Genomic DNA, 27,738 nt, shown 5'->3' with positions numbered 1-27,738 from the left:
GCACCTATCCAATGGTTTTGTCAGATTCAAAGAACCAAAAGAGCCACCATTAAGCAACTCAGCCACATCACAGTACTTTACTTTCTGTAATTACAAATAATAAACTAGAAATTTCATCCTTCAGTTTTTCCAACGAGTGCTACAGATTTCCTACTTCCTGATTTTTGAACTGATTTTCTAACAGAATACAAGGGTCATTCAGTGCATTACAGAAATGATGGTAGAATGAGAAGCAATTTTATATTCAGATTATTGCTATCTTACAACGAGAGGCATTTTTTTTGTATAAAGTTTTTTATTAAAACTATTAAACATATATATTGACAAGTTGTAGAGCTTTCAGAATGCAACTGAAAACCCTATGTACACTGTAGAACACTGACTCTCATTAGAATTTTTGGGTTATACATGGAAGTGTATATTGTTTTTAAACATATTTCACTTTTCTTTGTGTAAGAACTTCAATTAATCTTGTTTGTTTCCAGATGCAAAAAAAAAAAAAAAAAGAACAAAAACAATGAAAAAACCACCACCAACAAGAAAACACATCTGAAATGTTTTTCAAATCAGAGGATTCTATTAATTATTTTCATCTAATTTTACAATATTTAATAATATATAGATGTTATAGATCTATATATGTTTCTTAGTCTTATGACTTCTTAGTCAGTTTTTGCTTCGCTGCATGACCTTTACTTTCTGTACATGTACTTTTCTTTTAGCTTCTTTAAAATTAGTTTTAGTGTAGCAGATTTCACACATTATTTATTTTATTTGGAAGTTATTTGAGAAATGCATATCTCCTTCCACATTTGAAATTCCTAAAACAAACAAACAAAAAACCACAACAAAAACAAAAAAAACCCCAACCCACACTGGTTTCTATAGTGCTCATAGTAAATAGTAAATATTCTGAGATCACTCTGAGAGCTGATGGGGTTACCCCCACTCAACACTGTTAGGATGTATGCCTTCAGGTGTTGTTATTCCCTGCAACTATATTTAACTCAAGAGAGTTATTTTGATACTTGCCATCCTGGGTGAGCATTTTCTGATGTGTATCCTAGAAAATACCAGGATGCTCAGAAGTGACTGGTAGTCTGAGTACAGGGGGCAGGGAGAGGAAGGAGAGAGATGCAGTTTGTGAATTTCTTAAAGGAACTTTAAACAGTGCATCCCCATAAGCCAAATGTTTGGTTCTGTGTGGAAATCAGACAGACATAAAAAAGATATAGTAGAGAGGTTGAGATTATGTTCATTTGGATAAGTTTTAACTTGTTTTTGTTTCTCATAATCAGGACTAATGAAGCCATCTCATGCAAAAAATAAATAAAAATTTTTACTTTTTTATACACTAGAATGTATTTTATCTCTCTCTTTTTTCTGTGTTTCTGTGTCTCAGCACTAAATGCATAATTCATAAGCCTGGGGTAAATTATTAGAGACCTTCAATCAGCTTGCCCAGCAGCACTGGGTACCCAATAAGACTTTTAAGAGTAAAGTGTAAAATACCTGGCACTATCTGTATTGTCAGACAAAAACCTTTAATAGTCAAAGAGTGACAGGATTTCTACAACAGCAGAACTATGTCTGCTGTTTCAGTACAAGTCATGTCTCAAAAAGTCCCATGGAAACACGACAACAAAAAAAAATGTTGCTGACAATATTCACTGTGAAATTACATTGAGAAGCAATAAATTATCAGGACTGTATTGTAGACCAATTTTAGAATTGCTAATCAAAGCCAATAATTTTTCTATTTATTGTGAGAATTGGTAATGGTTAGATCTAATGAAGACTGTTGATAGACACTCACTGTCCTAATTTCCTGCTTCATCAGAGCGTGTAACTGAAGTGAAGACTGACATCTTCGTCACCAGCTTTGGGCCTGTTTCAGACCATGATATGGTAAGTGATGGCCTATATTTCTAGAGCATTCATTTTCTCTTGTCTTTTTAATTTGAAGGATGGAGGATGTAAGCAATAACTTATTTACTACTGTTTGGTTTTTTTTTGAGCACTTGATTCCAAAATGCTGTCAGCATTTATGTGCAGTGATTCCTGCTAGCTGTGACTGCATTTAAGTGCCCTGAAATTAGCATCCTCGATGACTTTAATAATGTATTTTAACAGACCTTATATTTGCTACCTAATATATTATGAAATGCATTAAGGTTTGGATCAGTACTCTTCTGAGAATGATTGCTCAGGTCCTTGCTGGCACATCATTGATCCAATTTGCTGAGAAAGATCATAATCTTAAAATGCAATTAACACTTGTGCTTACAATGTGACATCCATACACTCTAACCTGTATTTTTATATTAAAAGCTACTGATCAATGGGAAGTGAGTTTCTTCGAACTTGGCTGCTGAAAGAGAAGAGAAGATTAATGAGAGAATTAGTGTCACTTCTTTATGGCATGAATGTGAAAATCAAATTGCCAGATAACTGCAGGGGATTCAGAAGTTCAGAAAACTGAATGAAGATGTTGCGATCCCTGGTCTTAAGAGATAAAAAAAAATGTGTAAAAATATGGATAAAGTACTTTAAATTAAGCATATAAATGAGATCTTCATTGCTATTGACAGGGAAAGCCTGGTTTGCAATTACTAGTATCTGTTGGATCCTGTATAAAGATGAATGCTGAAAACAGCCTCATTAATTTAAATGGGGGGGAAAAGAAAGAAAATTCAGTCTTGTTACTGCCTGCATTTAACTAGAAGCATTCACAGAAGAAAGAAAAAATAAGAACATGTGGAAAAAATATCATAGGAAGTTCAATTTATCTCTTCAAAATTGTCATTTGTTTAATCAAAACTGAAAATGCAGATGGGCCTTAAACACCAGAACGACAGAGCAAGTAACTCTTCTGAACTACTTTATTTTCATAAAAGAGCTTTATGCAAAGCCACCATTTTCCTGACTGCTTGGATGACACTATTTATAAAACTACAATCAAAACTGTATTTCCAACTCACACCATCACATTTACATGAGAAAGAAAAGCTTGGACTATTTCCACCTTCTGCTAGGAAGTCCTGAAATCAAAGGGCAATCCAGGGAAACAGTCACACTGATGACTTGTCTCCTCAGTTCATGTATGGAGTGCTGTGTCTAAGTACTATACCATGAAGAAGAATTCAGAAAAATTCAATAAATTACTCCTGCACTTTTTTAAAAAATGTTTTGAAACACAATTCCTAGATATTGGTCTAAATTATACATTAAAATGTGAGGTTTTTTTTTTAATTAAGAATTGCTTCTGAAATCTAAACTTCTTGCTCTGGTGATTGAATGAGCAATTTTTGCTTTTCCAGTTCAGTCTGGAAATAGATAACCAACCATGAAACTAAATGAAAACTTCAGACACAGTCATGGGTCTAATACACACTTAATTTTTAGCGTTGAATTAAAATTGCAGCAGCTGTAGCTTGTGAAGGCAGTTGCTTGATTTTTTTAGAGATCTGTCTTTTTGGGAGGTAGATAGTTAAAAATTCCTGAAAATTAAACTCCTTTGAAGTATTAGAGTGGACACAGATGCTTGGAGGAGGTGAGAATAAAAAGAGTACTAGATACATGCTGGTGAAAACACAAGGTAACACTTGTTAGAGTTACCTGACCAACCTACTGTATCATCTGTTGAGTCAGATTTACTAGGAAATTCAATTAAGGAGCAGCAAGTTAATAGGCACTGATGCTTTCCTACTCACAGACATAAATTTAGAGCAACTAGTGATCCTTCTATATTATTTGGGAATAGTGTGTCTGGACTTCATTGTGTACTTACAGTTGATAGTTTCAGATGATTTCATTATTGAGTAGAAGGTAAAGCTCATTTGATGTTCCTGGGAAAACTAATATTTGCATAGGATTTGGGTTTCTGGGGTAAAATATTGAAGTAAAAAATAATCTACTTTCAAAATTACAAATAAGTATACTTGGAAAAAAATAAATTGACCTCAGTATAGCTGCATGATTATAGCATAAGCAATCACTGCCAAAAAGCAGACAGGCAGGTGTTCACAGATTTTGAAAAGCAAGAGACCACAGAAAAGGATTTAGTGTAATACTCCTACTCACCTCGCATAGAAAGTAATGTGTGTACAGCCTACTTATGCTAACTCTTCTGCTTAAGGAAATGTGTGAAAATGAGAGAAAAACATAGAGGGAAAGATCAAATGAAGAGCTTATCCGAATATAAATTCATGTTAATTCCATGCACATTTAATGCAAAGCCTTCTGTGCATGCTACAAGTTGACTGTGGACACTATCTTTTGAGAGCTACCCCAAATTTGCTCCAGTGAGCAGAATGACAGCATTGACTGGGTTATGGGATCTGGTCACAGGAGGGTCTCACAGGCATCTGTATTGGCATGCCAAGGGGATGGTGCACTGCTGTCTGAGCCTAGACTGATGGCTTGAGGCTGGGAATGAGCTATTCCAGCTGACGCCATATGTTATAAAACTACAGCCATAGTGAGACACCAGCATACCTAGACCATCTGTTTTCAGGAATCCAGTGAGGCAGTTATATAGATAGTAGGTTGATATATCAGGCAGAACATGGTGTTCCTACCCACTCTCAAGACACTCTTTTAAGAACAGCATAGACATAACCTGTTATTCTATAAAAAGAATGCCTTCTCTCCATCTTAAACCTGTGAATAAAGTTAAACAGGAGAAAAACACCTTTGGAAATAAAAACATCTAATCTTGGAAGAACCTCACAGATCTTGAGGCACGATCTTTCAGATGGTAGATTGAACTAATAAGCAGATAACTGCTTATTCTCACATAAGTGTCATTTTTTTGAAATTTATCTATGTATATATATTGTCTGGAATAAGAAGCATTTACAGTAATTTTGTTCATAAAAAAAAAAAACAAACACAGAAATAAGCCAACAACAGAGTTTTCCCAGTAAGCCTTCATTCCCACTGCTTCTCTACTGTATGCTTTTTGGGAAAGAATTTCTGCCTTTGTACCTTCCTATATATCACCTAGTACAATACAGACCATGTTGTGGTCTACCATGTACATAAACAATTTCCAGGGAGAGAGAACAGATGAGTGGCTTAGAGAATGTATAAAGTACTAAAGATTTCCTGCCTGAATCTCTCATTTAGGACAAAGTACTGTAAATATTCAGTACTACACAATTCATTGGCAAAGTGCAAATAGGAATCTTCTTTCTTTACTTGCATGCTAAGGATAGAAGAATCTCCTCTGTGGAAAATTTATACTGAATTTTATCTTGCTCACCCACTTGCACATAAAACAGTGCTATAGAACACGGTTTCTTCTGATGGCACTCTGTGGTGGAAGAAAGCTATAATCAGAGTAAGAGTTATCTGATGACTTGATCTTAAAGATCAGCTGTCTGTCGGGATTCATTTGAGGAGAATTATTGTACATGTTGAAGCAGGTAGTGAAAGCTAAGGGGGTAAGACAGCTCAGCCAAAATGGTTTATGGCGCAGCAGCCTGGGATAGAGAATGATGCAGTTTACGCCAGGCAAGATCTGTCAGCCCCTTTTTAACTGAATCTTGTTTTCTGCTGTCAGATTCCTTTACCAAACCTTCCAGACTCTTTGTTCTTTCAACATCAGAATACTATGCTCACATAAACGGAATACCCATACTCACTTCTCTAAACCTGCACCACCTCCCACCTTTTGCAGTTGCAAGAGAGAATGAGTGGCTTAAATGGCACACTGAAGTGGGATCCCCATCTGGGCACGTCTTTTACTCTTCCCATGCATGTAAGAAGAAATCCTTGGAGCTAAGGAAATACAGTATTTTACTGCCTTTTATACCTCCTCTATTTTCTACTCTTCTACACATTTGGGACAATATCTTGCACAGGATTCAACCTGAGGCTCTGATCCAGCAGGGTTTTGAAGGAAGATGTGGCTAAAAGTGCACAACTGCTGTCACTGGAGCTGAACAAATCCAGCCTCCAGCAGCACACTGAGCATGTGATTAAGAAAGTGAAAATGCTATTATCTTTGCAATTAAATATGCATCAACGTGATTCACAGGTCTCAGATGAAAACACCACCAACAACAAAGATCATCCCCTGGAACTACATTTTATTGTCCATAATAAACTTATTTAGGTGTTTTGAGCCCTGAAAACAGGAAAAAAATGCCACAAGACTATCACCATCAATACTTGCTCATAGTTGCTTATGTTGTACAATGCTGCCATTTTTTCAATAAAAACCAGAAGTCTAAAGGAGACTGCAAGAGAAAGATTTTAAATGTTCACTCCGCAATGTTTCTCTTTACTAATATATTCCTTGGGGAAGCTCTTTTACTTGTAGCACTGTGTGCCAGAAACATTTGCCTTCAGGATTTGCCATCAATCATTGGCAGGAGATCTCAGAAAAGGTTCCATTTCTCGGCCAAAAGATTATCATTCAGGGTAATTTGAACAGTGTTTGGATGGCTGCTTTTGACATTTATCACAAAATCATAATCAAGAATGATGGAAGGGCCAGGGTAATCCCATATAGCACTTCACTTTGGGATTGGGTATTTCCCCATGTAAATATTACAGTATACTGCATCCGCAAGACTTTTCCATATTTTCTCCCATCCAGTGTGAAACTGTTCTGTGTTTTATTTAGAAAGCACCAACATATGTTTTCTAACTTCACCCTCTGCCTCTTAATTCCTAAAAGAAGGAAATTTGTATGAAGTCAATCTTCAATTTCATAATGAATGTTGGTTATTTTGATTCTCCCTGTATACACTGAACTCAGCCAATACATCTCTTCCCTATTGCCCCACACTATAACTCTTGGTCCAAAGTTGTCCTCATCTTGTTCTCTCTCTAGTGCAATAATTTAGACTCTGAGCCATTTCATGTCCCATAAACCAGACCACATAATTTAGTGAGCCATGAACTTTTCATAAGTTGACTGCATGTTCGTGCTAAAGAGGCACCTAGAACAAAAGGCTCTGATAAGATCCTGTCTCACCAGCCTTGTTTTATTCAAAGAGACAAATTCTTCCTGTGCTATGCACAATGGTTCAGTGTCTGCAGATTCAAATTACAGTTCTATGAAAGGTAAAAGTGAAAGGAGAAAGGGGCGGATTATGTAATTTCCTATATCTTATATCTTCAATTCTTTCTAACTTTTCATATGCCATTCTTCCTAACATTTACTCTGTTCAGTACAGTAATGATGTTGTAGCTGCTAAATAACCAGCTTCAGATACATTGTAAGTAATTTAGAGAATAAATGTTCTGATAATTACTAATTTCATTAATAGTCTTGCTTTAAGGGAACAGTAAAATTATGATTTCCAAATTCCTGTGTTGCAACACATGGCAGTATTACCTTTTCTCTTCTGAATTGGTATAGGAATACACTATAGATGTATTTTTCCGCCAAAGCTGGAAAGATGAGAGATTAAAATTCAAAGGACCTATGACTGTTCTCCGGTTAAACAATTTAATGGCCAGCAAAATTTGGACACCTGATACCTTTTTCCACAATGGAAAGAAGTCAGTGGCTCATAATATGACGATGCCAAATAAATTACTGCGAATTACAGAGGATGGGACACTGCTGTACACAATGAGGTGAGCCCTCAAATATTTTATCTTTCATTTAGTTTGACAATTTAAGTAGGTAAAGTTATTTTCCAAACAGGAAGCAGGTTCCTTTTTGGGGATTATTTGATTCTTGTTTAATAATCTTTTCCATGACATGTCCAGGAATGATGGACAAAAAGGCATTTGCAAGTGTTTTGTTTTCCTTCCACTGTGCTACCTTTACACATGCTGCACATTTCTTAATACCTGATTTTGAGAAGGTAGAAGGCCTAGAGAGTCAGGAAACAATCAGTTTGCGGAGGACATTAATTTTGAGTTGCTTTCAAGGATTCCACCAGCAAAGTAGAATTACGGAATAGTTAGGTTCAAAGGTACCTTAGACATCACTTAATTCCACATCATGCTCCGGGACATCTTCCTCAAAACAAAGTTGTCCAAAGCCCCATCTGATGTCACCTTGAACACACTGTAATTTTTTGTGCTTTTTGGGAATCTGAGAATCTAAAAATTTATTATTCCATTTGTAAAAAAAAGAACATTTCACTAAAGCATTTGAAATGTTTGTGGGTTTGTTTTGCTTTGTTTTGGTTTTTGTTTGCTTGGTTTTGCTTGTATTTTTTTTTGTTTGTTTGTTCTGGGATCATTCTTATTGTTAATATATTCTTTTTATGACAATAATAACTTGAGCTAATCAGTTGTAAGCAGAGGTTGTTATTTCAAAACAATGATGATGCACAGTGGTGGAAATGTTCTGAATTGAAAAGAACCATGAACTGAGCAATGAAAGAAATAACACGTTGTCTCTACATAGCTATATTTATGTGACGCTTTTGTCTGGAAGTCAAGATGGGTAGTTCAGTAAGTAGGTGAACAGTGAGCTTTCTTTTAACAATTCTAAAAATATTTTTAAAAGAGTACAAGTATTTGGAGAAAATACAGTCTCCAGACATTTGAGAGCTTACCAAATATATTCAGTTTGTTCTGAAACATCCTTCAAGACTGCCAAGGCTAGGGTACAATCTGGTTGATTGGTACTTACACAAGTCTAGGTCAGTTTTTCTTTTCTGGCAAAATGCTTGTTCAGGAATTCCCAAGAACACTACCTTGGTAGCACACTGTTCACATCTCTTTTTTGAACATAACAATTTCTATTTCCTCATATTTGTAAGTGTCTTAATGCAATCTTTTGCTTGGCATTCAAGTATTGCAGTCCATTCCTTGCTGACTTGTGTGTGATATGTGATAGTTTGAGGAAATGTTTTTAGTTTATTTAATTTCTCATTCTAAGCAACATGTTGCTAGTAGCAACAAAATGATTTCAACAAATGTTTCAGCACTCGAAACTGGACAATTTTGTGATGGCAGCATGGAAACAATTTTGGTTTCTGAGATTTTACTCCTTACACCAAGTTAAAAGTATAAGCCTGTCTCTGCTGTACAATCAGACATGGTAAAGAGCAGTCAGATTCACTGCTGTGTTTACAAAGGTCTATCTGCATTCTGAGACAGGCCATTCAGGTCCTGCTCTAGCTGCTTACTAATCACATAACAGATGATAGACTATTTTATGCGTCTTAATAGAAGTCTATTTACTATTTCTATGAAAGTAGAATAAATATGTGTTTTTGCTCATTGATCCATTATAGATTGACTGTGAGAGCAGAATGTCCAATGCATTTAGAAGACTTTCCTATGGATGTGCATGCTTGCCCCTTGAAATTTGGAAGCTGTAAGTTTATTTTTAAATTGAGATTTCTCCATTTTGAGGCCACTCTATAGGCATACTGCACAACTGAATAAACGTCAAGGTTTTAATTTTGGGTACTTTTAACTTAACAGTAGTCTCATTCTTACATATGTTTGTATTTCATAAAATGAATAATTCATAATATAGTGAATAAGACATAGAAGTGCCTTAAACACGTTCCAGTGTCATGCCTGGACATTCACAAAGGAGAAAAATGGTATCATCCTTAACTTCTAGGGAAGTAGTTTGTCACACACAAGATGTTGTTAATATTCGGGTTACTTTTTTATTGTTTTTTTGAAGTCACAAAGTCAGTTTTAAACATAAGTAATACAGTGAAGACAGTGACAGTGAAGACAGTGAATAATTCAACTGGTATAGGTAAAAATAATTTTCCTACCATGATTTTGTATGTTTAGAACAAAATTTCATCTAAGATTACAATACCATTCATATTTCAGTCATGCAGCATTTCTCAAAGTGGAAAATGTCACAAAATTCCAAAGAGAGATTGCAATTTGCAACAGATTTAACCTTACATTAGAGAATGCACTAAACAAAACATAATATAATTGAAATCAGAGTAATAACTGACAGCACTTCAGATAACTTGAGAATTTCTCCCCCAAAACTGAATTGGAGTAGCAGCCCACATGACGCTGATGGTTAAAAGTTTACTAAACTTGTTATTACCAGAAATTAAATAAGGGGTCTGCTCTGAAAGTAATGCCTCCTCTTTTGCTTCATTCGCCTGAAATATCAGAGATAGATGTTGGTGAGATGGCAGCAGAGGTTGAACCTTCCAACAAACCTCCCATTCCATTTTCTTGCCATGTGACAGATGGCAGCACAGGGACAGTCTGACAAAATGGCATCTGACATGGAAGCATGTATGAAGCAAAGCTGTGTCAGTGAATTCCTCCATGCAGAATAAATGGTACCCATTGACATTCACTGACACTTGCTGAATGTTGTTGGAGACCAAATAGTGATGTGAGCACAGTGAGGCAGCATGTCAGCAGTGGCAACAGTGTCAGTGGGTCACTTGCACAGGTGCAGGTCTTTATGAGCAGAGCAAGTAGGCTTTTGTTCATCACTGGCATAAATGGATAGCTAATGGTAGCAACTACATTGAAAAACATTGTTTTATAGTTGAGAATTTGCTCTATCAAATAGTGTTATTGTGGTCTTTGTATCTGTTGTAGTTTCCATGGAAATAAAAAGGAGGCATTACTTTTGAAGTGACCTACTTTCAACCCCTGCTTAAATTCTGAAAGGAAAGGGGAAAAAAAAGTGAAGATCTGCTTTATTTCACTCAGTTCAACACAAACTAGGAAGATAAAATGTGTGGAAAATACAATATTGTACAAATTGTTTTCTCAGTGGCAATTTTTTTCTAGTAGAAATGGGTCGTTTCACTGATAATGGGTACTTAGTGACTAGATCTATTTTAGAAGCCAACAAACAAAACACCCAATTCATTCTTCACATGGTCCCAGACAGGATGATGATTTACTTTAGACTGGCTACCTCTATGCTTACTATGAGAAAGCACTGGTGTTTTCTCTTTAAAGAGCTACTAGCCTCCTAGATACAATTTACAGAATAGAATCTTATACAAACTTGAAGTATAACTGACAGGAATAGCTTAGTACTTGAATGTCAACCTTTCTTACAGCAATTCCAATAAACCTTTTGAAGTTTCCTGTAAATCAGAAAGGGGAAAAGAAGTCGTAGTCTGAATTATATATAGATAGATGCAATGGATCTTTGATCAATGACAGCATATCTGTGCATTTGGGATCACCTGGGATCCCACTTATACTAGAAGCAGTCACGGGACTGAATTTCTTTTGAAATGCAGATTGAATGTATGCTGGATCTGGAAGACAGAAAGATGGATAAGCATGCATAAAACCTTCTGATAGAAAGCTAAACCATCAACAGTTTTTGAACAAATGTGAACTAGCAGACTGAATTTTTGTATACTTGATGTCTGTCAGCATATCTGTGTATCATTTAGCCACAGCCTCTAACATCAGACACTAAAGTGCGAACAATAGTTTTCATTCTTTTCCTATACTCAGCTATTTTTGGCTCAGTGTGTCCCAGATTAGAGTACTCTTGGCTCAATGAGTGTGTGGTTTTCCAGATTAGTAGGGATCTTGCCTTGATTAAATGATGAAGAGATAAAGAAATTATGCAAAGGATAGATAATACGGATGCAAATACAGTTCTGGAATCACAAGGTGAAAACAGGACAGCAAAAATATGTGCTTGTAGTTCTGAATATCATTTGTATCTAAATTTGTTTCCATTTTATTCTACAATACATTTTTATTATCATATTATATATTATTTCCCTTGAATTAACTAAAGGATAGTCTAAACTAAAACTAAAGGACAATCAGTGAGTGTTATTTCTAATTGAAATATCATTTAATTACCCTAAATTCATAGGTGATAATTAGTATTCCAGTCTCAGAGTGTGGGTTATTTTATCGCACAAACTATTTGCAGTATTTTTTCCTTTTTGAACACAAACTGGCTATTATCATGCCAGCTGTCCCAAACGGGAGCTAACAAAGCAAGTGCTTCCAAATGATGGGAAGTGTTGTGAGACAAGATCAAAGCATTTTCAGGGAAACTGTATTCTCCTAATAATTTTAAAGGAGCTTATAACGTGGGGTAGTGTGTTCTGCAGCATGCTTGTACTGCAAACACTGCAGAGGAATCCACTATCCAAAACAGAACCTTAAATCTGGACCTCCCCCATCCATCTCATTAGATTATATAGCATAATTACCAGATTATAAAGTATTTCTGTCTCAATATTTGGTTATTCATAAATAGAAGTCTCTCCAACTGGACAAGTGGCGAGACTTGGACAAGTTATGGAAACAGGTCTCATAGCTGTACATATGAAAAGAGAATAAATTTACTCTTACAAATAGAATATATTTTATCTCAAACTTAATTGCTGCTTTTTCAGTGAGAGCCACCTTCCAATACATTTGGGAGATTCCCTTCAGACAACTAAAGCAATTCATGAAATTAATCTTAATGGACTGAAGAATTTACTGAAAAAGACCTTTAATTGTAATGAAAGCCACTTTTTATGTGCAAATTGCAATACTAGACTTAGTAGCTCCCCAAGGTAGTGTTTGCTCAGCCCAGCAGTATTTGTTTTGAATTAAATTGGATAAGAGTTTTTCCATGTCCTCCACTGTTACCCATCTCTTGTTGGAACTGGATTCAGAGAAGCCTAATACTGAAGGAGTGCCACATCTCCCATGGACTCTGCCTGTACTGTAGAGGCCAGTAAATGCTTGACCCAGCTCCAAGGCTAAAATGATTTGCCAAAATAGCAGCTTAAGCTAGAGGTTATTCCAATGTAAATTCAATGTGACAAATGCTAAAGAGGCTTCTGGAACAACAAAAAGCCATATGTTGGCATAACAAAATCAGAAAGGCAGCTGCTGTCCTCAACTCTTTCCACAAAAATCTGATTGTTCTCAGTTCTTCCCACAAAAATCTGATTGTCAGTATAAAACGAAGGCAACTCTGCAAAGCAATAATGAAAGGAACAAAAGAATATGCTGCTACTTATGCAATATGTCAACTGGATCCTGAAGATAGGAGGGGGAACACACCATCCATGGTGAAAATGGTGAACCGAACATGGCTGGATGGCAGCCACTGGGCAGGATAGGGCCCATTTCCAGCCCTGGTGAGTGTGCTGCCTTCCCTCTGAGTTCTCACTCAGTGGTCCTCAGCAGTTCAAGAAATCAGCCCCCTCTCACAGACTTCATGTGTGCTCCAGAGCAAGTAAAATGTTTCTAAGCTGATTCTGTCCCCTTTTCTTTATTTGGCTAAAATAGCAGACAAACCCTTGTAATTACTGTGGCCATTATTTTTAAGGTCAGAATTATAAATAAGTACATTTGCATTTACAGTTGCTTCCAAAAGAACGATGCATATGTTACAGTGCTTGGGGAATATGAAGTCTGAGGGCAAAAGCAACCTTGCACTTCAATAATGCAGGATCAAATGCCATGCAATTAATTTACCAGTATGCTCCATCTAAAACCACCTCTTCAATTACTGTTATCTCTTACACTGATAAGATAAAATTATTAACTCACAAATGAGGTCAAGTGAATCAGATTCCTCCTTTCCCTTTCCTGCTTACCAGGTCTGAAATGTACAGGGAAATTCTCATCTAGGAGGTAGGAGTCAGTCAGTCATTTAAATAGACATTTATAGTGGCATTTTAGATGCCCTAAGATGTCCCATCTGGCTTTCAGCTGCCTCTGGTGGGAGCAAGCTTTACATAGGTTCTAATCACACATTCAGTCCCATACATGTCTTGGATACTCCTAGGTGTCAAGAACGACACTCAGTGCCTCTATGTAGACAGCTAACTCCCACCCCAACTGCTGAAAGCGAGAGCTGTCAGACCGCAGACTACAAAAAATGACAGAACAGTATTGCAAGACTGAGGTAAAAAACAGTATATAGTTTAATTCCTGAAACAATATAAATAATAAACTAATAATAGCACATAACATCTGGATGGCATATGTAGGATGCTACTAAATATCTATGTAACATGCTTAATGAATTGAGATTGGAGATTCCAAAAATCCAGCCTCAGAAATATCTGCTATGCCTGTTATAGAGCAAAGGCAGTGTAAGAGGGTAATGCCAAAGTAGAGAGCTCTGGTCAGGCTAAGAAAGAGGTCTGTGAAACTATTCTGAGGTGGACTTAGTTTATTACAGTGGCTCAAGCAACACCACACCACCACAAACTGAAAATACTGAGGCTTATCTTTCTCGATAGTTGATAAAAATTAGAAAAAGAACTTGAGTTCTTCAGTACCCATGAAATTCCATGCCTAACTCTCCTTAATGATTATTTAGATTTTATACAGTTAGGAACAATGTAAGAAAGATAAAGTCCTTCGTACCACTGAGGATGAACCTTAAACTTGCCTGACAGCATCTATTTATCTGATCATCACAACAGGCATAGGCAGTTATACTTGCCATAGACAAAACGTTGCAGTAAGCAATCTGTAGGTGGTAAAAGAGAAGTTAACGTTCATTCTACTGCTCAAAACAATGGTCTGTTTAAGTCATATGGCAACAGAAGGTGAAAGGCTGAAATGTGCTGTATTTGTTTTAAATTAGATGCTTATACCAGAGCAGAGGTTGTGTATGAATGGACACGAGAACCAGCAAGGTCAGTGGTGGTGGCTGAAGATGGCTCTCGACTGAACCAATATGATCTGCTTGGACAAACTGTGGACTCTGGAATCGTTCAGTCCAGCACAGGTCTGTGAAAAAGGTTTGCTGGGAAGGGTTGTGGTTTTGCTTTAATGGAAGATCTATAACATCAAAGCAGAATTTAGAGCAAAAAAAGAAAAATTCAAAAAACAACAGATGAAAGAGAGAGAGAAATTGCAATATATGGCTTTTAGGTTAGGGAAACACAGCTCTGAAAAGATAACATATCCTGGGATTATTTCTTACTTTAATTGGTTGTTAAAATATTTCAACAGTTGCAAAGCTTCCTAGAGTGGCGAATCTAACCAGAAAGAAAAAAAAACAGAGCAATCTACGCTGTACAGAATCTTTCCTCATATCTTTATCATATTGTCTGCTTACTATATATAAGAGCATCAGAATATAAGTCCTCAAAAACCATGTTCTGGAGACAGTGGAATAAGATGCTGAAAGTAAGCACGTACTTTCTCATGAAGGTATTTAGAGGGTGAAAAAAAAATTCACTGAATTAAGAAAAAACATTTGGAACATCCAAACATAGCATTTGTGTATCTTAGTTTGTGCCACCAGCTTTAAATCTAAAACTACTAGAAGTGTGGTAGAAAAAAATAACCCACGTTTTCATGCTATTTATCTATATCTCTGAAGCTGGCTTTTTTTTTTTTCCACTTTGCCATTTCCATTTCAAAATATAATCCTTGCGATTTTACTTTAATTACTTTGGAAGGGCACAAAGATCTAAACAGTCATAAGCTGAGCATTGAGGATGAACAAGACCTCACAGCCTTGTCTGGCTTGAATGTTCAATGGACCAGAGAAAAGAACTCCATTACAAGTAACTATGGCTTTGAGAGCCCATGCAGTTGTGTCAGAGCTCAAGAAAAGCACGCCTGCCTAAACTTAACTTTCTAATGAGTCATATGTAAAGTAAGCAGACAGTTAAGAGAAAATGAATTAATGTAATATTAACCCTAATCACTGTCTAATTTATTTGTTATTTAGCTTGTCAGTATTTATTTGTAAGTCCACCTAAGATATAAAATTTATCTTATAAGCATAATATATTTCCAGTGCTCCAATTTTCAAGTTACTGCTTGGAAGCTTCTGTTCAGTACATGTAATTTTAAAAGTAAGTGGAATGGCAGAAATAAGGACTTTGCATAAGAACAATATAAACAGAACTGCTTCCATAGACTTGTTACTTCCATTATTGAGCAACGATTTGCCCATCAGGCAAATAAAAGGAGAGAGAACTTTTGGGCAAGGCACATCCAGAAATGTTCCTGTTGATGTCTGTGGAGCCATTAATTCACCCCACCTGCCCCTTCCTGAAAAGGCAGCCTAATTTGTGAGGGACTGTACGGATCCTGAGCCCTTTGCTCTTTCTGTTCTGAAGCTATTCGCTCAGACCTTGGCACCTTCATGGTCCTTTTGCATTCACCACCAATTCTCTGCTTACCAGATGCATTACCATGGCAGCAATACAGTTAGAAGAGACTCATGAGCTTGGGAATGTACAATACCAGATATAGTTCAGTACTGCGAGAAGCACCATGTAAATTCTGAAGACAGATAATAAATCTTTAAACAGAACTGAAGGCAAACCTAAGAAATGTAAAAACTTGTGTTACATCTTCAATAAAAAACTAGATTATATTTCTTTTGCCCATAATATTTCACAGGATTGAATTCTGTCTCATTTTTGCGCCTGATAGAACTCTTTACCACTCCCATCCTAAAAGCAGTATAGTTAATACTTGCCTAAATAAAATTCTATTGTCTAGATGCAGAACAGGTTTATAAAGAATACAATGGATAAAAGCTAAAAATAAGCCCATAAATAATCTTAGTACCAAATTTGCAACTCTCTTTAGTTAATACTAATAAAATGGTTAATAAATAGGCGGAAGAAACTTGTTTGAAAAGTCAGTGTCTTAAAAGTACTTCTTGACATTTGTTTTCACCAAAGTAGTGGTGGGGATCAGAAGTCAACTTCTGCCCCACTAAGACAGCTGGGCAGCTATCTCACCACAATCCTCCAGCACATCTTTATCCTCTCATCACCTGTTTTAAGACACTCTGTATGTAATGAAAACTGTGAAATCCCTCCGTTTCCAGATTTATGGAGGTTGACTCATGTGACAAAAAGACAAAAGGAGCTGAAGTCAGTCTTCACTAAGAATTCTCAGCATCTCTTTTAGGCGAGAAAACGATGCTCTCACACAACTGATTCTATGGTTCATTAAGGGAAATTTCAAACACTTCAGTGATTTTAAGATATTGATAGTTGTCTGGAATTCTAGACACATATTTTCCAAGAACTTGGGCAGAACCTTAGGTAGGTATTATTGAAAGTATAAATGATTTGATGAAACTGCTATTTTGTTTTGTTTTGTTTTTCCCTTGATAGTGGTCCATCTGCTATGCTCATTTCTGGATCTAGAACAAAATCCTGATTTTTTAATGAAAAGAGATCTGCAATTTCTACTATTAAAAAAAAAAAAAAAACCTGTTTTTCTCAGTCTACTTATTCACTCATGCCACCAATGGAAGAATCTATTCTGTTTCCTTACACGTGCAGGTTCCGCAAGCTTAAATATAGCTTTCAGTAAGCAAACTAGTACTGTTGCTGCCATTTTGCTTAAGCAGGGAGCCAATCATTTTTAAGTTGCATGTGCAGTTTCTGTCACTCTTCAACTATCAAGTCCTATTCAGATGGACTTTAAAATCACATTATTTGCAAGTGCTTGAACAGATGCATAAAGGGCTTGGGAAAATTCCCCATTTGCACAGAATTATTTTGCCACCTTGAAAACATTGTTTTGCATAGAGAAACAGCAGGGTTTGTACTCACTAAATGATATATTCTTTTGGTCTAAAAACCTGCTGAGAGAATACTTCTTAAGAGGGGCTAATTTCTCTTGGGTTACACAGCATAAGAAGAGAAATATTTTGCTTTAAACTAATGTCAAGGAAAGCCTCATTTCTACCCACAGTGATAGGATAAGTATTATTACGGTAAACTCATTTCCCTCATCGAACCTCATGTCTGCATGTCATTAAAATTAATGTGATGCACAGTAAGTTTTGGTGCCCAGCTGATTAACTGGGTTTATTAAAAATAGCTTAAAGAACATAAATAGGTCTGATCTGACTTTTCTGAATATCAGCCATTTCATTATAAGGACACAGGTTAATTTACAATATCTGAACATTGACTCTTAATTGTGAAACATCATAGAATTAAGGGCTGCTTAAATACTGCAGCGAAAGTGCTGAGCACAGACACAAACTCTTTCAGAGCACTGGAAAGACTGAAATGTGAACATGGTTCAAAACATTGGGTTAATGTAAGTGCAGGAGTTGTGTGGCCACTTTCAAAGGTTTCATATTGTATAATATGTGTAAATTATATGTCCTGTAGTTATTTAAATAAGTCTCATTAAATGATCTACAATATTTTAATAAATGATTCAAGTCCATTCGTATTTTGAGGATCTAAAGAAACATCTTTGATTTCTAACTGAAAGCATTTCTAACTGTAAGCATTATTCTAGCCCCGTGCTTTGCCTGATGCACTTCTTGTGGCATTATCTGCCTTCTAACTCAGACCTGTTGTAGCACTGAACTGATGGGAGCAATCCTGGACTTTTTAACTGCCTTCATGCTTTGACTCCCGTTCTCATTTCTAGAGGTTAAAAATACATTCATAATTTAAGCAGCTAAATAAAGTTTTAGAGCAGAGCAGTGTGTTCACTCTATATTCTTAGCTTGCCTTCTATGGTTGCTGAATTAATTCTGGAAAACCATTGTAAGCATTCCATATGAGACTGCATTAAAATAGCTATAGCGATAAAATTAAATTACTGTTTTTTCTAGCTAGGATTGGCATTCTTCCTAAGATTACGATCATTGCTGAAAATTAAAGAACAATGGGTAAAAAGCACATCAACAATCACCATGTTGCTCTGAAAGTTCTATTTTTTTGATAGAATTTTTTCCTTGTATAGCCTTTGCTTTACCTTTAATTTTTAATTGATTCTCTTTTGCCCATTTGCTACTGACTTATATTTTATATTGAAACAGATCAGGAGTATTGCCACATCCTATCTATAAGATTTCCTCAGGGTTATACATTGAGCAATTGCTCAAATGAATGTCCTTCTAGACTTTCTTTTAAAGAAAAGTGCATTTAACATGCTCAGTGTATCAGCAGTCAATGTCTAGACATAGTTTTTCAATCCAATTTAAGCTATTACTGTTCAGGAGCAACAGTCTCTTTTCAAATGCCTGTATTTTAAAAGAGAATAATGGTGATTTCACGTCATCTCTAATCTAGACAGAGGTTTTCATCCAGTTATATTTCCACCTGTTTCATTGCTAAGATAACATCCATTGTGTAAAGAATCAATCTACACTGAACGAAATGTTGTAGCTATAGGTTTTCCAATCTTTTAGGAATATACTGTTCTTCAAAATATGTTTCCAATGATGTTGTAAATAATAGTCCGAAAATAAGGCATTATTTGCTACCGTCTGGAAAGAAAGAATTGTAGAGTTATATAAATGCTAACAATGCCTTTTGTATGTAACTGGAATACACAAATCATATGTTTTTCTAGCACTAAACGCTAACAGTAATGAAAATATTCTATACTATTCCTGCACTGGCCATTTACTAGGCAAGAGAATATTAATTTAGTAAGGTACTGAATTTAGTAGGGTAGGGGTGCTTAATATTCAGAGTAGATAAAGCACACACATTGATAATAGAAACATAACCACATCACAAATTACAGTTTAAGCTTGAAACATTTCTGACTTGCTGTCATCACTTCGTCTTTGGATGATGTTTCCGTGTGCATATTACGGCAGTTTTCCAGCTTCTAATGGAAGGAAATCTTTCACAAGAGGCCTAAACAGCTTCTAATTAATGCAGACGTCCATTCACTACTCACTGGAGATGAAAAGATGCAAATTTAATTAGTGTTTCCTAGAACTGTCTAATTCTGTTATTATTAGTGGAACTTCAGAATTTGCTTTAAATGTTTTCTTCGGAACTGACCCAGTACAATTTGAAGGTTGATTTTTTTTTTTGCTTAATCAGAGTTGTACATATAATGAAAAGTGACTTCATTAATAGTCTCCAGATTTTTGTATTTATAAAATCTTTACAGTTTTTTTTTGTTGTTGTTGTTTAATTTTATTTTAATTTATTTTTAGGGGAATATGTTGTTATGACTACACATTTTCACTTGAAGAGAAAGATTGGTTACTTTGTCATTCAGACTTATCTGCCATGCATCATGACAGTGATACTGTCACAGGTGTCCTTCTGGCTCAACAGAGAATCTGTTCCAGCAAGAACTGTATTTGGTAAGAAAGACTTATAAACTCCTTAAATAAATGTAAGAATTTTTATGGTAAAAGTGATGTGCGCAGAGTGATATTGCAGAAGAGCACATCTGCTGCGCTAGTACAGGCTCAAGAGATAATGTGTTGTTGTGAGATGCACCAGAAAACTATACAAGTTCCAAACCTTTTAAATTAAGAGTAAAATTGGACCTGAAAATATCTTGAACAATCTATTCCAGTTCTACTTTTCCAAAACAGTATATATATGAATGACACATTTCTGATGATGACATGTGACATCCATGATATCCATGGTGGGGACTGTCAGAAAGTTTTAATTAATGGTATTCATCACTTGATGTCCTTGACACCCTCAGCCTCTTTGAACATCTTTAGCTAAAAAATCCCCTTAGTAGGATGCTACTAAACATCTCCTGTTAAAATCAGTGATGATTTATTGTGCTTACAGCAGTGAATAGATGCACTCAATGAACCCAGTAACAAGGGAATCTGAAGGACTCTAACTTTATACAGTTCGTCCCCAGTGCTTTAACCACTGCTGGCAAGCACTTATTTTAAAATTAGAAACAAACAACTAGCATAATCTCTGAAGATAAGAATCAAAGGCAAGTACTTTGTGAAAAAAAGAAGAAAAAAAAAGAAGTAACATACCTTTCAAGGAAAATAGAACCTGATATTTCTATGATGTGACTTAGTCTTTTTTGTGATGTATGGATGGGACACCTGAGCACATTTGACGGGAGGATGCAGAAGAGCACAAAGCCAAGCTGGCTGTCTTAGGGCAGAAGGATGCCATGGGCATGATGCAGAGCAGGAGGGAATTTTCCCAGTGATGCAGCTGGAGAGAGTTACAAGGCCTGATGTTGAGAAACATGCAGACACTGAAACTCTTGTTGATCAAAAGCTGTTTTTATTGACCTTTCTCAGGCACATTTCATAGATATACTTTCGCTTCCCAAAGGCTCTGGAAATAATTCACAGCTTGCATAACCTTAGACCTCATGAACCAAGTAAAGACTTTTTGTAGATATATGGATATGCATTTACAGAAGAACAGTTAAAGCACAAGATAATTACATTTTATTTACATAATGTGATTTAGATTAATGTCTAAAATTACTTCAGAAGTTTTATCACCAACTGCACTGAGAATTGATCTGGGACTTTTATGAGCCTGTGTACTCAAAACTACTGAAGTTGTATCTATTTTATCTCTCTTTGCACTTGCCATTTAAAAGGAAATGTCAGGTCAGCATTTTGCAGTGCCATACTTCATTGTCCCTAGATAGAGGACAACATTTCCTAGTCTTACAGTGAATAATACATAATACTCCATGATCTCCAGCTGCTATCTTGAGAGCTCAAGAACCCATGTACTTTTGCAAGTTCTCCTTTTAGAAGACAGTTATTTAGTAAACAGTGTTGTGTTTACTCCATCATTATGTATCCAGATAGGTGATTTTTCCACTTCCTAATGGCAGTAAAAAAAAACATCTCAGGATATCTCGCATGAACAAATGCATACAAAAGCACATCTTACATCTTTTAGCCCACTTACTATCACAGATAATATAAATTATAAATCCTGCTTTGCACAAGAGAAACATAAGCTTGCTAATACTGAGTCAGATTAGGTTGTCTCTCAGGGATGGGAAATTGCTTCTTCACTAGGCACTAAAATTTCAAGCTCTTTACACTAGTATGTAAATACACTGTTCATAATTTGGCCTATTTTAAACCACTGCACATTCTCACTAACATTCAGTGCAGCAAAGATGAACTTGCAAAAAACATTCAATACAGGATACTGCAATTGTCAAGGTAGCTTGTGGACACATGATTTGATGTAAATGTCCAGCCTACGCTTGCAGATTTTGCAGAGTGAGTTCAGTACAGCCCTACCACCGCCAGTGAAAGCTCCATGGGGATCTCAAGTGTCATCAGCTATGGGAGCTCTGATATCGCAGATGCAGATAACATTCTTATTGTTCTTAAGTAAATTCTGTGCTATTTTTGGAGCATCAGGGAACATTGCAATAATATGAATTTAAATAAATTTAATGCTACATAAAGCTTAGAGAATTTATCTATGAAGGAACATATACTTCATAAACAATTTTAGTATTAACAATAACCAGGCTGAGAAACAAAACCAATAAGCTTTTAAGTTTTATGTTTAAATATATTAAAACTACCAGGAGAAGTACACATGTGAGTCGATGTATTTTTATGGCAGTTTACACAGTTTGGGTAAGGAAGAGCAATGATGATACCTTATGCTCCATGAAGCTTTAAGTATTATCCAGTCCAAAACTTAAAAAATAATTTACATCCCCATTTAAAAATTACTATTGTACTAAAACAACTTGAAAAAAAAAAGTATAAAACTGATGTTTCAAAGATCCCACAACTTCTACAGAGTTGGAAACCTGATATCCTGAGATAGCAACTGAATTTAAGTGGAGAGGTCCATAAGAATGATGGGTGCAGATGAGGGTTTCCTATCTATCGTAGTAGTTGAGAACTGAAGTGCAAAATAAAACTGCTGATACGAGGACAAAACCTGTTTGTTTTGCAGGAGTGACAACTGTCCTAACAATGACCACGCTGAGTATCAGTGCGAGGAATTCACTCCCTAAGGTGGCTTATGCCACTGCCATGGATTGGTTTATAGCTGTGTGCTATGCCTTTGTGTTTTCTGCACTCATCGAATTTGCAACAGTGAATTACTTCACAAAGAGAGGTTACGCATGGGATGGCAAAAGTGTTGTTCCTGAAAAGGTAATGCCACTTAATATCTACTCCAACAATTCACATTATGTCACACACTCTCTCCATATATTTTTAATAGCTGTTTGTTTTTTTTTTAATTTATTTGATTGTTTGTTTTTTGAGGGAAGCCAATTCATTCTGTAGGGCTGGAGCAAGATAAAGTGTCCATGCCTTAGTATATATGTGGAGGAAAATCTTGTGGCTGCTGTATTTGAGCTTCCGGAGTACATTGCTCCTCAACTTAAAGAGGATTGCCAATGATAATGATCAATCAATCAATCAATGCATGGCTTTTTCTTGCCTTTGCCTACTATCATTTCCCTGTTTTTTAAAAATAGAAATATTGTTATTTTTAATTCTTAGCCTATATATGAAATTAGGTTGTTTCAGGAGTCAGTAACCCTGATCCACACCTCCCTCAGGGCAAAGGAGGACATCAGTTTGTCTCCTTGTAGGGATCAGACTGTCTGTAAGTCACATATGCATCAACAAATTGTTGCGGATGTACAGGGAATGAGTTTCCTATTTCCTATGAAATATCATGTGAGCTCCTTTTGTGAGGAAGCTCATTTTGGTTATTTAAGAGATCTTGAAAGAGACTTTTAACTTGCCTAATTGCTTATCGCCTAATTGCTTATGAACATTCACAGATTAGAGAATCAGCAGAATAAATATTTGGAGGAGCAGATGTTACTCATTGGTATGCGAATATATGTGTTTAACTCAGGAATGTACAGATAGGATATATAAATATTCTTTGTTGTACTGTTTCTTCTATTTTTGTTGTGCAAGTCATTCAGTGATAAAATAGAAATAAACTCTGAACATTTACACAGTGACAACCAGCCATAAAAGCATCGTAGAACAAAATGAAGCAATTAACTTACAGATTTGAGTGGTGTTACTGCTGGTCAATATTTTCAGTTACTGATAATACCTCCATTGAAAGTCATTCTTTTCTGTTTCTCTGTGCTTTTATCCACATTACAGCTATTTTTTAAAGAACGAGTTATTTTAATAGAAAATATTAAATATTAATTATTCCTATTTTAATACTATCTACCTACTAACATAAGTAACTATAACCAGCTATTTATTTCAAAGAAAATTAAATTTTCATACCAAATAAGAAAAAAAAAGAAAAAAGAAAAAAAAGACAAACCAGAGCAGTAAAAGCACAATATTCAAATGCTGTCTGAAACATTGGAGGATGTACGATTTTACATTCACTAGCAGGTAAGGGTCTTCATTCTTGCCTTCGTTATAGGGCAACAAAGATATGCCACTACCCAGTAAAGCGTGTTATCTGCAGACATTAAAGCAAGCAAAGCAAGCTAACAGCAAACAAAGCAACACAGATTAATAAAGTTTAGGGCTCCTCTTGGCTGCTCTGTTTTCATTAATTCAAATTTGACATAAAGTGTCAGGCCCCTGATTGGTGTCAGGGCTTCCTGTGGATCAGATTCCTCATGAAATTTGTATCTGTAGGCTGAGTGTCCCCTGACTCTTCTGCAATCTGGTTCTTCGACCTGCTGGATTTAGAGCTGCTCATTAGCACATCTTGCCGATGGGGAAACAGTACAGGCTTCATACCAAGCATGTCAGCAGCCCTCCTGCTCAGGAGGAGAGAAAAGACAGGCAACCAGAAAGCCTTCTGACTTGATCTTTTTTCTTTTCTGAGTATTTTTTTTTCAGTTGTTTGTTTGTCTTACTCAGCAGAGATATTCTAAGATGTTTTGAAGCTTTTCCTGAGCCTCAAGCTACAGTGAATATTATTGTCTTGAAACAAAGAGCATCTGCACCACAGGCACTATCCGAACCCCTTTCCTATGAAGGAACCAATTTAACATTTCATCAGTACGTGTTTCCTTCCTGATTGGGGCTCAGTGTCATGCTTCAACACGCTTCTTCCCACGTGCCCTCATGCTTTTGCAGCTTTCCTGCACATTCTCAGGTGTCCTTCAGGAACCTTTGTGTTCACCTCCTTAATTTTTTACTTATAAACTAAAACCGCCCTGCCTCCCCAGGGCCTTGCCCATTTAGCTATTAAACTATAGTCAACCTATGACAAATAGCACTGTAACTATCTTAAAAAGTATTTCCTCTCTGGGACAGGTGCATCTTGCTAACAGATAGTTCTATTTGTTATTCTGTGAAATGATGCAATAAAACCACTCCTACTATTTTTTCTTGATCTGTATTATCATCTTCCTTTTAGAGGACAACATGGTCAACATTCGCTTTTCTTCCCCCCTCAGCAAATACTATGATGGAATCCTAATGATTTTCCAAGCTGTTGGCATTGTTAACTCTTTTTGTTTCCTGATAAGTAGTTTTTCTTCACACCTCCCACTGAAAAACATTCAGTATAGACTTGCTTTACAACATGAGTGGCTGCAAAAATCATGTGGCTGCTGAAAACCCTTTCTTCAGAATGTAATTTCAGCCATTACAATCCAATTGCAACATTCAAGTAGGAACTGAAAATTTCTCTCTTTAATTCATATGCTTCTGGTGTATATCCTTAGTATAAAAATGATTGGTTTGGTGTGTTTCCAAATAATCCACTTCTTTGTGTCACGGTTACATATTTTTATTGTATATTTTTAATATAAGAATTGTGTCAGAATGAATCATAAAAACACTGTTTGTCTTAATATTGGAAAATTACATTAAGAAATTCAGTATCTTTTAAGGTTCTTATGCTGGTCAAGTGGCAGAGTTGATTAAGGGAACGTTGAATTATGAATGGTTCATCACTGCTCATTACCATTAAAGATCATTTTGTCTAACAGTGAGCCTAGCTACCAGGGTAAGTCTTCACTATCCATCATATACTTCAGTTTAAGTGATACAAATAATCTAGATGAGTGATTCTGCCCCTGTCTTCATCTAAGTATTTTGCATGAGTCGTGTACCCCAACATTACCTTCTTACTTACAGGTTATCACAACTTGTGAAATAAAGTTAACTTGAAGCAAAATTTGATTGTGCTTTTTTTAGTATGTTATCTACTGAGAAGCCAATAGGAATAAAATATTTTCTTCTTTCTTTAGCCAAAGAAGGTGAAGGATCCTCTCATTAAGAAAAATAACACGTACACAGCTGCAGCTACAAGCTACACCCCTAATATTGCAAGGGACCCTGGGCTGGCAACCATTGCTAAAAGTGCAACGATAGAGCCCAAAGAAGTTAAGCCAGAAACGAAGCCTGCAGAACCCAAGAAAACTTTTAACAGCGTCAGCAAAATTGATCGGCTATCAAGAATAGCTTTCCCACTGCTTTTTGGAATCTTTAATTTAGTCTATTGGGCTACCTATTTAAACCGGGAGCCTCAGTTAAAAGCCCCGACTCCACATCAATAACCTCATTTATTCATCTAGCTCTGTTTTGTCTTTTGCTCTGGGAATTGCTTCCAGTTTTCACATACAGTAATTCCCGTTTGGAATATCATAAAGGTTTCTTCATTTAACCAGAAGTAAAATATATCTGTATATTTAAGAACCCTATATACAAGGGAGAAAACAATATAAGCTATGTAACTTTGGGAAACTGATTCTTAAAAAGGGAAAGAAAGTTCTAGTAATGGGAAAAAAAAAAAAAGGCAAGCATTTGTAGATAGCTTAATACTGAATGTCCCCAACATATATTGTATATGTACATGAAAAAGATATTTTTATTCAATGGATTGTGAGGAGCAGGAAAATATTCTTTTTGATGTCCATGTTGCACATACTACACTGCACCACTTTTTCAGTCACTGTTTATAATCTTTTCAAGGATTTAAAGCTTTCCGTTTGCTGAATCCCATAAGTTATTTTCCTATTCCTTTTTCCCTTCTATATTCCAAAAGACCTAACTTAAAATATTAAATGATTGTTAAAGAAAAATTACTCACTGTAGATACAGTTCATCACTGTATAGCACATAAGATCTAATGGTGAAAAATGCTTTAATCTGCTCTCTTACTGCAGTCTTGTTCTAAGCATTAAGTTGTTACTAGACTAGATTTTAAACCAGTTGCACAATCAAGTGCAGATCCCAAGTCCCTCTTTCTCCTGTGTAATCCAAACAAATCCCAGATGCTTTTACAGATAGCTTTTACTCATCACTGTTATAGAGTTTAAAAAAAAAAAAACCAAAACACAAATTTTGCAAGCTCTAGATATGTTGAATGTATTCTTTTATAAAATGATACATTAAAAAAAGCTTTAGGATGAAATTTATGGATAGCAGAAAGACAAAATATAGTATTTAAATAATATATGTAAATATGCAGCATGAGATTGTACATTTTTCTTATTTTCTTTTTCTTTTTTTTTTTAAAAAACTTTTTAAAAGTTTAGTTCTTAAAACATTGTTTAGACGTCACCTCTTAGCTCTTAATATGTTGTTAAATGCTCAATAAAACATATTTAGAGCCTAGATAAAAAAAATCATTGGCATTGGAAAGTCTAAAAAATAGATAGGAAGTGCTTGGAATTAATTCCATTTGTAAAGTGGTTAAGTGTACAGTAACTTGCAATTTGACAATGTCATCCAATGTTTACTATTAGATTAATGACTGGTCTGCTCAGGTCATGCATAAATACTAAAGTATGGGATTATATTTGGTAGGTAGAAATGGTGAAATATTTGCTAAGACAGAAGTTCATCTGTATATTACTGCTATATTTGCCGATACACAACTGTTACAATAAGTGATGTAATATATGTAGCATTAAATACAAAAAAGTCATACAGAAAAGAATGTACAGGAAAATAGATTTTATTGAGTAAACTTATAACATTTCATTTTTACTGTAGCAATATATTTGTAGGAACAATATGTAAGGGCTTTAAATACAAGATGTCCATTTTGCAGGTATTGTGCTCCCTTAAAAACAATTCTAGTCAGTATCACTATTGCTGATTGTTAGAAATAAAATTTCAGATAAATCTTTTTCAAAGAGACGGGAATAATGGTGAGTGTTGGCAAGGATCAA

At 35.7% G+C, this 27,738-nt stretch overlaps 1 protein-coding gene across 1 annotated transcript in view; it reads left to right on the top strand.

The window, feature by feature from the left end:
• The window catches only part of GABRA1 (gamma-aminobutyric acid type A receptor subunit alpha1), a 38,100-nt gene extending 11,982 nt beyond the window's left edge, over positions 1-26,118 (top strand). Inside the window, exons 3-9 of the mRNA XM_042826384.1 lie at positions 1,841-1,908; positions 7,376-7,596; positions 9,216-9,298; positions 14,510-14,653; positions 19,829-19,981; positions 22,560-22,762; positions 25,810-26,118. Coding sequence (XP_042682318.1) covers positions 1,841-1,908; positions 7,376-7,596; positions 9,216-9,298; positions 14,510-14,653; positions 19,829-19,981; positions 22,560-22,762; positions 25,810-26,118 — 1,181 coding nt within the window. The remainder of the gene's footprint in view (positions 1-1,840; positions 1,909-7,375; positions 7,597-9,215; positions 9,299-14,509; positions 14,654-19,828; positions 19,982-22,559; positions 22,763-25,809) is intronic.
• The last annotated feature ends 1,620 nt before the right edge of the window (positions 26,119-27,738 follow it).

This window comes from Centrocercus urophasianus, unplaced genomic scaffold (genome assembly GCF_019232065.1).
Source record: "Centrocercus urophasianus isolate 14NV4802_14NV808 unplaced genomic scaffold, USGS_Curo_1.0 seq_26, whole genome shotgun sequence".
Taxonomy (NCBI): domain Eukaryota; kingdom Metazoa; phylum Chordata; class Aves; order Galliformes; family Phasianidae; genus Centrocercus; species Centrocercus urophasianus.
The sequence above is the reverse complement of the archived record's forward strand: the minus strand, read 5'-3'. Positions and strand labels throughout refer to the sequence as shown.